The sequence below is a fragment of the Ruditapes philippinarum genome, unplaced genomic scaffold, assembly GCF_026571515.1.
Source record: "Ruditapes philippinarum isolate M1 unplaced genomic scaffold, ASM2657151v2 ctg9922_1_1_1_1, whole genome shotgun sequence".
Taxonomy (NCBI): domain Eukaryota; kingdom Metazoa; phylum Mollusca; class Bivalvia; order Venerida; family Veneridae; genus Ruditapes; species Ruditapes philippinarum.
Window position 1 is genome coordinate 20,449 of NW_026851751.1, and position 14,289 is coordinate 34,737.

Sequence of the window (14,289 nt, forward strand, 5' to 3'; positions counted from 1 at the left end):
AATTTCATGTTGGGACAAGTTTTGTGACAGACAGACAGACAGACGGACAGTGCACAACTAGACTTGGTACTGATCATTCCTGTAAAGTTTGGATAAAATTGCACCAGTAGTTTATGAGGAGTAGTCCTGACAAACTTTTGGGTATCTGGCGACACACAGAAAAAAACACCTTTTTATCAAAGGGCCATAACTTGGCCAAAAATCATTCAACCGGAAAACCCGTGCAATATGCGCAAGGACTTGAGCTACAGATCAATCCTGTAAAGTTTCATTGAAATTGCATTAGTGGTATAAGAGAAGTAGTCTGGTCAAACTTTAAAAAAAAATTATTAAAGGGCCATAACTCTTACAAAAATCACTGAACCGGAAAATGCTGACAATATGCACAACTAGACTTGGTACTGATCATTCCTGTAAAGTTTGGATGACATTGCACCAGTAGTTTATGAGGAGTAGTCCTGACAAGCTTTTGGGTATCTGGCGACACACAGAAACAAGAGCCCGGTTTGAGCCGGGTGATGCTCCCCGAATAGGTTTTGGACACAGGAAAGTACACCTCTTGTAGTTTCAGAGTTATGTCCGTGGAAAAAGTTCAAAGTGCAATAATTCCAAAATTAGGCAAGGCTGTTACAGTTCTTTGCACTGCACTTCTAATCAATGTGATCTATCAACCTACAAAGTTTCTTGATGATATCTCTTATGATTTCCGAGTTATGTCCTGGACAATTCAAAAAGTAAAAATAAACAAAGGGCAATAACTCCAGAATTAGGCAAGGTAGAGTTATGATTCTTGTGCACTGCACATCTACCCATTGAGATTTATCTACCTACAAAGTTTCATGTTGATATCTCTTACAGTTTTACAGCTATGTCCTGGACAAGATTTTTCTAAAAGGGGAGATTATTCAAAAATAAGGCTTAACAGAGTTATGGTTCTTTGCACTGCACATCTATCCATTGAGATCTATTCACCTACAAAGTTTCATGTTGATATCTCCTATAGTTTTAGAGTTATGCCCCGGACAAGATTTTTCTACAAGGGGAGATAATTCAAAAACCGGGCAAAAAAGAGTTATGGTTCTTTGACACTGCACTCCCCCTCAATGCCCTCTACCACTGTATGAAGTTTCAACAAATTATCTCTAAGGGTTTTCAAGTTATGTTCCGGACAAAGTTCAAAGTATTAAATATACAAAGGGCAATAACTCCAAAATTAGGACAAAAAGAGTTATTGTTCTTATGCACTGCACATCTACCCATTGAGATCTATTCACCTACAAAGTTTCATGTTGATATCTCTTATAGTTTTAGAGTTATGCCCCGGACAAGATTTTTCTATAAGGGGAGATAATTCAAAACCGGACAAAATAGAGTTATGGTTCTTTAACACTGCACTCCCCCTCGATGCCCTCTACCACTGTATGAAGTTTCAACAAATTATCTCCAAGGGTTTTCAAGTTATGCTCCGGACAAGACAACGGACGGACAGACGGACGGACGGACGGACAGTCATGTGATAAGGTTATTATGCATGACTTCTGACCCAGTGATCAAAAAATTAATAAGGGTTCTTTGGTTATTGATCGGAAACCGTTTTAACATACAAGGTCAATGTGACCATGACCTTTGACCCCAAAATCAATAGGGGTCATCTGCTGGTCATGACCAATCACCATGCCAAGTTTGAAGTTCCTAGGCCGAAGCGTTCTTTAGTTATTGATCAAAAACCGGTTTTACTTACAATGTCAATGTGACCTTGACCTTTGACCCCTTGATCCCAAAATCAATAGGGGTAATCTGCTGGTCATGACAAATCACCATACTAAGTTTGAAGTTCCTAGGCCTAAGTGTTCTTAAGTTATTGATCAGAAACCATTTTTACTTACAAGGTCAATGTGACCTTGACCTTTGCCCCCTGACCCAAAACTCAATAGGGGTCATCTGCTGGTCATGACCAATCATCATACAAAGTTTGAAGTTCCAAGGCCTAAGCATTTTTAGTTAATTGATCGGAAACCGTTTTTACCTACAAGGTCAATGTGACCTTGACCTTTGACCCCTTGACCCCAAAATCAATAGGTCATCTGCTGGTCATGACCAATCACCATACCAAGTTTGAAGTTCCTAGGCCTGAGGGTTCTTAAGTTATTGATTGGAAAGCATTTTTACCTACAAGGTCAATGTGACCTTGCCCTTTGACCCCTTAACCCCAATATCAATAGGGGTCATCTGCTGGTCATGACCAATCACCATATCAAGTTTGAAGTCCCTAGGCCTAAGGGTTTTTTCGTTATTGATCGGAAACCGTTTTTACCTACAAGGTCAATGTGACCTTGACCTTTGACACCTTAACCCCAAAATCAATAGGGGTCATCTGCTGGTCATAAACAATCACCATACCAAGTTTGAAGTTCCTAGGCCTAAGGGTTCTTTTGTTATTGATCAGAAACCGTTTTTACCCAAGAGGTCAATGTGACCTTGACCTTTGACCCCTTGACCCCAAAATCAATAGGGGTCATCTACTGATCATGACCAATCACCATACCAAGTTTGAAGTTCCTAGGCCTAAGGGTTCTTTTGTTATTGATCAGAAACCGTTTTTACCCAAGAGGTCAATGTGACCTTGACCTTTGACCCCTTGACCCCAAAATCAATAGGGGTCATCTACTGATCATGACCAATCACCATACCAAGTTTGAAGTTCCTAAGCCTAAGGTTTCTTTTGTTATTGATCAGAAACCGTTTTTACCCAAGAGGTCAATGTGACCTTGACCTTTGACCCCTTGACCCAAAATCAATAGGGGTCATCTACTGGTCATGACCAATCACCATACCAAGTTTGAAGTTCCTAGGCCTTAAAGTTCTTTAGTTATTGATCGGAAACCGTTTTTGACTACAAGGTCAATGTGACCTTGACCTTTGACCCCAAAATCAATAGGGGTCATCTACTGATCATGACCAATCACCATACCAAGTTTGAAGTTCCTAGGCCTTAAGGTTATTTAGTTATTGATCGGAAACCGTTTTTGCTTACAAGGTCAATGTGACCTTGACCTTTGACCCCTTGACCCCAAAATCAATAGGGGTCATCTACTGGTCATGACCAATCACCATACCAAGTTTGAAGTTCCTAGGCCTAAGGGTTCTTTAGTTATCACTCGGAAACCATTTGGTCTACGGACCTACGGACCGACAGACCGACGGACCGACAAGTGCAAAGCAATATACCCCTTTTCTTCGAAATGGGGGCATAAAAATTATTAAAGGGCCATAACTCTTACAAAAATCACTGAACCGGAAAATGCTGACAATATGCACAACTGGACTTGGTACTGATCCTTCCTGTAAAGTTTGGATGACATTGCACCAGTAGTTTATGAGGAGTAGTCTGGACAAGTTTTGTGACAGACGGACGGACAGACAGACGACGGAGAAGTGAACCCTATATGTCGCCACTACTCCGTAGAGGCGACACAAAAATCAGTAACCTTGAAAATGCGCACTTGATTACTATGTAGTTTTACCTCATCTTTGTGAAGATATCCATAATTTTTAAGGGGCCTTAAGGTTGTATATTGTGATATAGCAGAAAAAAAGCCCTAAAATAGGTCCCCTGGGGTAACAAATGACTAACACATGAACAATAGTAAATCAAGAATTGTAATCCAAAATCTTTTTAGAATTCTATTTTATTCAATATTGTAAAATCCTTCTTAAATACATATACTATCTTAAGAAGTAGTAAAGATACAGTATAATACAGTAAGAAACTAGAAATGTGTCCATAGGACACGGATGCCCCCACACGCCACTGTTCTGTCAATCTTATGACTCTAGGTCAAATATTTTTTGGACTACATGTGCCACAAATTGAAAACTAAAAATCAACAAAGGGCCATAATTCTGTTAAATTTGGTCGCAGCAAAAAATTCCTTCCTTTACTACCATCTACACATTAAGGTTGTTAATCCCTGAAAGTTTAAGCAAAATCTGTCATCCGGTTTAAGAGGAGTTGCATTCACAAAATTTCAACATAGTATATAATGAAACTAGAAATGTGTCCATAGGACACGAATGCCCCCACACACCACAGTTCTGTCAATCTTATGACTCTAGGTCAAATATTTTTTAGACTACATGTGCCACAAGATGAAAACTAAAAATCAACAAAGGGCCATAATTCTGTAAAATTTCGTCACAACAAAAATTCCTTCCTTTACTACAATCTACACATTAAGGTTGTTCATCCCTGGAAGTTTAAGCAAAATCTGCCATCCGGTTTAAGAGGAGTTGCGTTCACAAAATTTCTTTATGGTATATAGTGAAAAAATTAACAAAGGGCCATAATTCTGTTAAATTTGATCGCAGCAAAAATTCCTTCCTTTACTACCATCTACACATTAAGGTTGTTCTTCCCTGTAAGTTTAAGCAAAATCTGCTATCCGGTTTAAGAGGAGTTGCGTTCACAAAATTTCTTTATGGTATATAGTGAAAAAATTGACAAAGGGCCATAATTCTGTTAAATTTGATCGCAGCAAAAATTCCTTCCTTTACTGCCATCTACACATTAAGGTTGTTCTTCCCTGTAAGTTTAAGCAAAATCTGCCATCCAGTTTAAGAGGAGTTGCGTTCACTAAATTTCTATATGGTATATAGTGAAAAAATCAACAAAGGGCCATAATTCTGTTAAATTTGGTCGCAGCAAAAATTCCTTCCTTTACTACCATCTACACAATAAGGTTGTTCTTCCCTGTAATTTAAGCAAAATCTGCCATCCGGTTTAAGAGGAGTTGCGTTCACAAAATTTCTACATAGTATATAGTGAAAAAATCAACAAAGGGCCATAATTCTGTTAAATTTGGTCGCAGCGAAAATTCCTTCCTTTACTACCATCTACACATTAAGGTTGTTCATCCCTGTAAGTTTAAGCAAAATCTGCCATCTGGTTTAGGAGGAGTTGCGTTCACAAGATTTAGGGACGTACGGACAGACAGACGTACGGACAAGTGCAACGCTATATGCTCCCACTTTGTGGGGGCATAACTAGAAATGTGTCCATAGGACACGGATGCCCCCACACGCCACTGTTCTCTCAATCTTATGACTCTAGGTCAAATATTTTTTGGACTACATGTGCCACAAGTTGAAAACTAAAAATCAACAAAGGGCCATAATTAAGTTAAATTTGGTTGCAGCAAAAATTCCTTCCTTTACTACCATCAACACATTAAGGTTGTTAGTCCCTGGAAGTTTAAGCAAAGTCTGCCATCCGGTTTAAGAGGAGTTGCATTCACAAAATTTCTACATAGTATATAGTGAAAAAATCAACAAAGGGCCATAATTCTGTTAAATTTGGTTGCAGCAAAAATTCCTTCCTGTACTACCATCTACACATTAAGGTTGTCCTCCCTGTAAGTTTAAGCAAAATCTGCCATCCGGTTTAAGCATAGTATATAGTGAAAAATCAAACAAGAGGGCCATGATGGCCCTGAGGTCGCTCACCTGTATATAGGCCCCCCCCCCCCCAACGTAGCAGGGCCAATTTAACCCAAGGGCTTTTATTTGCACAAACTCGGTTGACACCCATAAGAAGATGTTTCATGCTAACATCTAAGCTCTAGCTCATTGGGCTTTTTGAAAGAAGATTTTTTTTAAAGTTTTTACTATACACATATATAGTTAAAAACAATGACATCCCTGGGGCCAGGCCAGTTTTGACCCCAGGGCTTTTATTTGAACAAACTTTGTAGACACTTACTAGAAGATGTTTCATGCTTAATATCTAAACTCTAGCTATTTGGTTTTTTTCAAAGAAGATTTTTAAGTTTTTGCTGTACACAAATAAAGAAAATCAATGACGCCCGGGGCGGGGCCAATTTTGACACCAGGTCTTTTATTTGAACAAACTTTGTAGACACTCACTAAAAGATGTTTCATGCTTAATATCTTAACTCTAGCTATTTGGGTTTTTTCAAAGAAGATTTTTTAAGTTTTTGCTATACACATATAAGGAAAATCAATGACCCCCGGAGCGGTGCCAATTTTGACCCCAGGGCTTTTATTTGAACAAACTTGGTAGACACCTATTAGAACATGTTTGATGCTAAATATCTTAGCCATAGCTCTTTGAGTTCTTTAAAAGAAGATTTTTTAAGTTTTTACCATATGCATATAGGGAAAATCAATGATACCCCTGGGGCGGGGCCAATTTTGACCCCAGGGCTTTTATTTGAACAAACTTGGTAGACACTTATTAGAACATGTTTCATGCTAAATATCTTAGCTTTAACTCTTTTGGTTCTTTAAAAGAAGATTTTTTTAAGTTTTTACTATATGCATACAGGGAAAATCAATGACCCCCTGGGGTGGGGCCAATTTTGACCCCAGGGCTTTTATTTGAACAAACTTGGTAGACACCTATTAGAACATGTTTGATGCTCAATATCTTAGCCATAGCTCTTTGAGTTCTTTAAAAGAAGATTTTTTAAGTTTTTACTATATGTATATAGGGAAAATCAATGACCCAACGGGGCGGGGCCAATTTTCACCCCAGGGCTTTTATTTGAACAAACTTGGTAGACACCTATTAGAACATGTTTCATGCTAAATATCTTAGCTCTAGCTCTTTTGGTTCTTTAAAAGAAGATTTTTAAGTTTTTACTATATGTATATAGGGAAAATCAATGACCCCCCCGGGCGGGGCCAATTTTGACCCCAGGGCTTTTATTTGAACAAACTTGATAGACACTCACTAGAAGATGTTTCATGCCAAATATCTAAGCTCTAGCTCTTACGGTTTTTTAAAAGAAGATATTTAAAGTTTTTTCTTTCGGTTGCCATGGCAACCAGAGTTTTGCATGGAATTAAATTCTTTGAACAATTTTTAAAGGTGACCACCAAAGGAACATTCCTGTGAAGTTTGGATGAAATTGGCTTAGTGGTTTATGAGGAGATGTCATTTAAAGTAAAATTTTACAGACGGACGGACGCCGGACGAAAAGCGATCACAAAAGCTCACCCTGTCACTTTGTGACAGGTGAGCTAAAAAGGGCCATAATTCTATTAAATTTGGCCGCAGCAAAAATTCCTTCCTTTACTATCATCTACACATTAAGGTTGTTCATCCCTGGAAGTTTAAGCAAAATCTGCCAACCGGTATAAGAGGAGTTGCATTCACAAAATTTCTACATAGTATTTAGTGAAAAAATCAACAAAGGGCCATAATTCTGTAAAATTTGGTCGCAGCAAAAATTCCTTCCTTTACTACCATCTACACCTTAAGGTTGTTCATCCCTGTAAGTTTAAGTAAAATCTGCCATCTGGTTTAAGAGGAGTTGCATTCACAAAATTTCTACATAGTATATAGTGAAAAAATCAAAAAAGGGCCATAATTCTGTTAAATTTGGTCGCAGCAAAAATTCCTTCCTTTACTACCATCTACACATTAAGGTTGTTCATCCCTGGAAGTTTCAGCAAAATCTGCCATTCGGTTTAAGAGGAATTGCGTTCACAAAATTTCTACAAAGTATCTAGTGAAAAAATCAACAAAGGGCCATAATTCTGTTAAATTTGGTCGCAGCAAAAAATCCTTCCTTTACTATCATCTACACATTAAGGTTGTTCATCCCTATAAGTTTAAGCAAAATCTGCCATCCGGTTTAAGAGGAGTTGCGTTCACAAGATTTCAGGACGGACTGACAGACGGACGGACAAGTGCAACGCTATATGCTCCCACATTGTGGGGGCATAACTATGGCAACAATACCTCTAAGTGCTCTGTCTATGATCTTTATTGCAATCTGCATCAATGGCCAGCACCTGTCACATATATCAGCTCCACTGTAATACAAATCACACATGTACAAAATACAGATTTTTTAAGTTTTTACTATAAACATATAAGGAAAATCAATGATCCCCCGGGACGGGGACAATTTTGACCCTAGGGCTTTAATTTGAACAATCTTGGTTTTTTTTTTTAGAGATTTAAAGTTTTTTCTTCCAGTTGCCATGGCAACCAGAGTTCTGCATGGAATTTAATTCTTTGAACAATTAATATAGGTGACCACCAAATGAACATTCCTAGGAAATTTGGATGAAATTAGCCTAGTGGTTTATGAGGAGATGTAAAAGTAAACAGACGCCAGACAGACGGACGCTGACGGAAGCGATCATAAAAGCTCATCATGCCACTTTGTGAAAGCTGAGCTAAAAATCACATCTAAAGCAAGAGTTCCTTGTTGGATACTATGCTCTATTATTCTCTGCATTTAATAATAAAACAATAGCCAGGATTGTAAGTATAGAAACTTCTTAGTTTGTAAAGGGCTATTTTTTGGTCAAAATCCATTTTAGAATTAAGGGCCTTGGACTGTGACCTCCCATTATGCCCTCAAATAAGTGAGTGAAGTTTCAACCCATGTCCTTCAGTAGTTTGTGAGATACCAACTTGCACACAAAAACTTAACCATAGTGTGACTCCCGTTCTTATGTACAATAGCTCTACCTATTTTTTGAAGTGTCTGGAAAATCAACAAAGAAGAAGGCCACTTAAGGAAACACATCTTATCATAATATGTTTAGTTACATTTCACAAACTGAGCCAATATTTTGGGGCATGTATAAAATGCAAACAGTATAATAGGCTCCCATTAGATTTTACCTGCAGCAACTTCTGACGTCGTCATAATCAGTCATATCTATGTCAAACACAAGTTCCTTCTCTAAAGCTTGGAATGCTGCCGCCTTCACCGTCTTGTGCTCTTTAGGCTGTAATAATAATGAGCAGTTTAACTAAGCAATCTTTCAACTCGGAACACACTTCAGCAGATGATTTTTTTCCTTATATAGTTTCAGTGTCTATTCAAGGGGGGAAGGGGGAATTTTACATAGAGAAAGAGAAAAGTAATAAATTCTCAGTTTTCAATACCCCCCCCCCCTTTTTTTTTTGAATCCTAGAATAGACACTGCAGTTTACTTTAAAATATAGGCTGTTTTGCTTAGCCAAAAAAGATGACAGTTTATAAGGAAAGACATGCTATATAACTACTCCTCTATAAATCAACAAATTTGTTGGCATTTAAGTGGGCGATTTCTGTCTTTATATTTCTGAAGCATTAAAATCAAACATTTTATTCAGCGTTGTTACTTCATAATAATGTCAATATATATAAATGTTTTCTGGTATTTATGCTGGTTTAAGCCATCTTTAAAGTTAAAACTGATAAAGCTCAACAGCTTTTATACTTTAAAATTCATGCACAGTGTTTTCATTTTTTTCTGAGGCAACAGATCTACTTACTTAAACAACAGATTTTGTCGAGGGTCAAGGGGGAATATTTTTAAATACAGGCTGAAAAACAACCAATTTAACAGCATTTCAACCGATGAGATGGATCACAAATCTATTAATAAAAATAATAACCCTGCATGCAATATATACGATATATCTTCATGGTTTTCAATCCAGTACATAAAGGATCTCTGAATCTGATGAAAACTTGTATTAAATTTATCAAGTCGCCAAAATTTGCATATCGAAACCTGACATAAAAGATTACTATAATAGACAAGTAAACTATATGTACAAACCCTATGGGAGAACACTGCTCCTATGTCAATCTTGTATGGACATCTTTTTTGAATTTCTTCCGACAGCTCTTTTTCAGTGGAGAAAGACAGATATCGTATATATATGTCATCCTTTAATGTGAATGAGAACTCTCTCTGACTGAAGTAGCTCTTTGGTACTGTAAAAGAATAAAAGAAAGTAAACATGAATACAATTCAGAGAGCAAGCCATAAATTCAACAAAATACTGTGTCCTTTAATGTGAATGAGAACTCTCTCTGACTGAAATAGCTCTTTGGTACTGTAAAAGAATAAAAGAAAGTAAACATGAATACAATTCAGAGAGCAAGCCATAAATTCAACAAAATACTATGTGGATATTGAAAAGGGAAGATCAGTAAATAATTCAATGTTTTTACCTGCTCAGAATACTTCCTTGTGAATGGCCAGTGATTTTTCTCATTTAATTGGGAAGAGGCCTTAGCCACTTGATTTCGGGAAAAATTATCTTTAAAATTGCTAATTTAGGAAGTAAAAAAACAGGTTTAAGCTCAGATTTTTGGGAAATGGCATAATTTTACAGAAAATTTCAATTGGGAAGAGGCCTTTTATCGGAGTCTGTTATTTAAGCAGGAAAATCACTGATGGCAAGCAGGTAAATGTATGTTTACTCAAGGTGGATTTGAAAAGTTCCTTGGCCATAAAACATGTCAACCTTTTAATATAATTTTCAAGTTTGACATCTCATTTATTGTAAAAGATGATAGATAGCTAAAATATCTTTAAATGGTTACTGAAAGATATGTACCTATTGCGCTATTTTTTGCAAGTAAATGTATGAAAATCTGTCCTATCTAAAAAAAATTTAGAGCAAAATGTTGACAGTATCAGGAAATATGCTATGGCAAGTTATATACCTTCTATATATTAGTGAGCTCGAAGAGCTAGCCCGAATGGAATTATAAATTATACCGAAATTGGATTTTTTGTGATGTTAGCTGTCAGGTTGATGCAATTTAGATATCATATTTATCATGGAATGGCCGAATATAGAACCAAAATAGTGTGTGGTTAACTGTTGAGTGTTAAGAATACAGTTCAAAGTATTTTTAATCATAAAATGTTGTGGTAAAAAATGGGGCTGCTGCCGATGTTGTTGATGGTCATAGTATTTAGTGAAGCCTATTTTGAACTGTAATTTCTCTCAAAGAACTCAAACTTTTAGGTTTGCCTTATTAACATTATATATGAATATGATTATGAATATTCATATATAATATATTATAAAACATTGAATTGTTAAACAAATAAAAAAAAATGATTATGAATAATATGTACTGGCATGCGAGCAGTTCCCGTACAAAAATCATAGTTACTTAATCATTATTTTTTATTACGCTCACTCACCAATATTTGAATGTTACACATCAATATTCGGCTCGTCACACAAATCATGGAAATTCCATCATGTTCTAAACATAGAAAAACCCTTACTTATGAGGCCTCATATGGGGTACCGAAATTATCCATTATTTTGTATGAAGAGAAGTAGTTCCCGTACATAAAGTCTAACCCATTATAATTATACAATTTTATTATATCGGACCTATTTTTCATTTACAATTGTTGAACAGACTATTATCTAAGAGATAAATAGATGTAATTCAGGAAATAGAGCGTAGACTAAAAGCCGGTATCTATTACCCGGTACCGTTACCCCAACGCATTCATATGCAGTAACATGCTTGTATGCATGATATTTTACGCATCAAAGCCATAAAACTATAATTTATAGTAATATTGGTCAACATTCTGATAATTAAACAATTTTTCATCTCATTGCCTACTTATTTGTAAACAGGTGGTATTAGTGGAAAACCCTTTAACAAGCCTCACGTGTAAGTATTTTAGCGCATGCGCGCAAGGACGGAATCCCCCAGAGAAAACATGGTCACGTTTTGACGACGCACAGGTGAAAGTGATTTAAAATGAGACTTTATATACGTATTGCCGAACTGACAATTACATTTTGTCTCGTTTATGTATATGCTTGATTTGAAATGAATTTTTGAAGATTGCAAGTAAAAATCTAGCGTTTAAATGAAAAATACGGGTACTGCTTCTGTACGGGTAGTCCTATAAATATGACGTCGATTTGAGATATTTTTGCTTCTGGGCAAAGCAACGTCATATCGAAATTGCTCAAAAACCCATAGCATGTTCCGCCAGAAAATCGGGCGGAACGAAAAACAATGAAGACAGCGTGTATTTACATATTTTTTGACCTATTTATGAACAAAACTAAAAAATAAATACCTTTTGTCAAAATAATTAAACTGTCACATCCGAAAAATCATGATTAAATCCTCTCATGTATTTCAATTCCTTTTACAGCCGATAAACAAATGGCGGCCGTAAAGTGCGCGAAATCTGATTGGCTAATTCAAATGCAAGCGTTTAACTGAGTCAGAACAATCTAACGGAATATTTTTTTAACGAAATAATTGCCCATGCACCGTCAGTGTGTTCGAATATATTTTTCCGTTCAAAAATTTGGAATCAATCTGTAAAGCACCTAGCTTAACCAGTATGGCTGATAAACAAAAATAGATTGATGTTTATATTTGATTTTAAATTGATAAGTTCATCGTTTGACAGTTTTTGTGTATGATTGAGCATGAAATTGAAAGAAAATATGATAAGCTTTTGAATAAAGCTTGAAAGGCAGAACAATAGACATTTTTTGAATTTTTTATGATGCTATGCGTTTTTGAGCAATAACTATTAGACGTCAGGCTTGACCGACAAAAACTATAACAAGCCTGTAACGTCTAATATATTGGACTACTGTACGGGAACTGCTAGCATGCCAGTATAGTAAATGGATGCTGGATAATAATTTAGTTCCTGATGATCAAAAGGAGTTTTTTTGATGATAATTTGACCATTATCAACAATCTTGACAAATGTGCCAAAAACCCACAATTCCAGTAATGGAACAATTTGAATAGCACTTTTTGGCTTAAGAATAATCATTGAGATGTTCTGATTGAGAAATACCTGTTGAAATATCGAATGACACCTTCAAATAAAAAGTGTAGAATAGAAAATAAACGAAGTGTTTTTATCCGAATTGCCAGTTCATTAGTCCACTGTCTTTAAATTGTCCATTTTCTGAATGACTAGTCACATTTGCTGTTATAGTACTCTCAAGGGAATGTTTACATGAATATCATTATATCAGTAAGTGGAAACATTGATAATTTAGTACTTCAAAACCGCCAAGAGGCAAAAATACTTTTGTTAGAAAATAATTTTGTTTTATACTTCACCTCCTCCATAATTCAGCCAACGAAAATATGGTCCATATGGAAATAATTTTTTGTAATATATTGGTAACAAGTCCGGCAAACTTGCTGGATCATAGTTGCTTTTATTCTCTGGCATTTTCCCCAATTTTTTTTGTGTAGTCAAAAATGGCGCCAACTTCAAAGTTTTATGATTGTCGTACAAGTTGGGTTTGAAAATCAAACCTTAAATTTCATGCATAACACTATTACGAGAATAAAGACATAAAGCTATATATTTAAACTGAATTCAACTTTCCCATTTTTTGTTGTGAGTTTTTGGTGTAGTTATATTACGACATCTACCGCGTTCCGCATCCAAGGGAGACAACAAAAATATTTGTTTACATTTTGATGGAGAATGAATTCAGGTAAAATTGACAATATTTTCTGGTTTAATAACCATATTTCATCCAAATTTAAGATAGGCAAAGTTCAGTCCATATGCAGACCAAAGGGGTACGGCTTATATTATTTTGAATGTTCACAAAATATGTGTTTGATGGTTTATCCTAACAGCCTAAGTCAGAAATGAATTCTAAGCCCATTCGGGTCTCTCTTATGGCCATCAATTGCTACAGTGATTGTGGGCCATAAACCGCTGGGTACTAGAACACTAAATCTGTGTATTTTCTTTCTCGGTCCGCCTATCATACAGCTTATTACGGTACGTTTAAAAAGTATTGTAGAACTCTATCAAATGGAAAAAAAATTTCAAACATTACATATAAAGAACAGTGGTGAAAACGTAACGAATGGTTGTCCAGCCAGACTTATTATGATAGTTCGTATATAATTGGCTTCTTATAGTCCCGTGTAAAAACTTAATGCTGGCAGTTATAGACTGTCTAATTTGCTTGTGAGCAGGCGACATATGGCCCCATGGTAAAAACTGAAACGACTTAAGTTATAGCTATATATTTCTCTTGTAGGTAGCCACGTATGGCCCCGTTAAAAAACCTTAAATATCGGCAGTACTGGACTGCCTATTCGCCTGGGGACAGCCACATATGGCCCCATGTAAAAACTGAAACGACTTTAGTAATCAGGCTATATATTTCTCTTGTAGGTAGCCACTATGACCCGTGTAAAAAACATTTAACTATCGGCAGTACTGGACCTGCCTATTCGCCTGGGGACAGCGACATATGGCCCCTTGTAAAAACTGAAAGACTTTAGTAATAGGCTATATATTTCTCTTGTAGGAAGCCACGTATGGCCCCGTGTAAAAAACTTTTAAATTTCAGGCAGTTACTGGACTGTCCTTTTCGTCTGTGGAAACAGCCACATATGGCCCGTGTAAAAAACTGAAACGACTTTAGTAAAAAGGCTACATATTTCTCTTGCAGGTAGCCACGTATGGCCCCCTGTA

At 36.4% G+C, this 14,289-nt stretch overlaps 1 protein-coding gene across 1 annotated transcript in view; it reads right to left on the reverse strand.

Annotated features, from left to right (window-relative positions):
• The window catches only part of LOC132738721 (DNA primase small subunit-like), a 31,773-nt gene extending 18,688 nt beyond the window's left edge, over positions 1 to 13,085 (reverse strand). The window contains exons 1-4 of the mRNA XM_060726318.1: positions 12,903 to 13,085; positions 9,592 to 9,749; positions 8,663 to 8,769; positions 7,766 to 7,839 (exon numbers count right to left, since the gene is read on the reverse strand). Of these exons, the coding sequence (XP_060582301.1) occupies positions 7,766 to 7,839; positions 8,663 to 8,769; positions 9,592 to 9,749; positions 12,903 to 13,017 (454 nt within the window). The 5' untranslated portion in view covers positions 13,018 to 13,085. The remainder of the gene's footprint in view (positions 1 to 7,765; positions 7,840 to 8,662; positions 8,770 to 9,591; positions 9,750 to 12,902) is intronic.
• Positions 13,086 to 14,289: the final 1,204 nt, after the last annotated feature.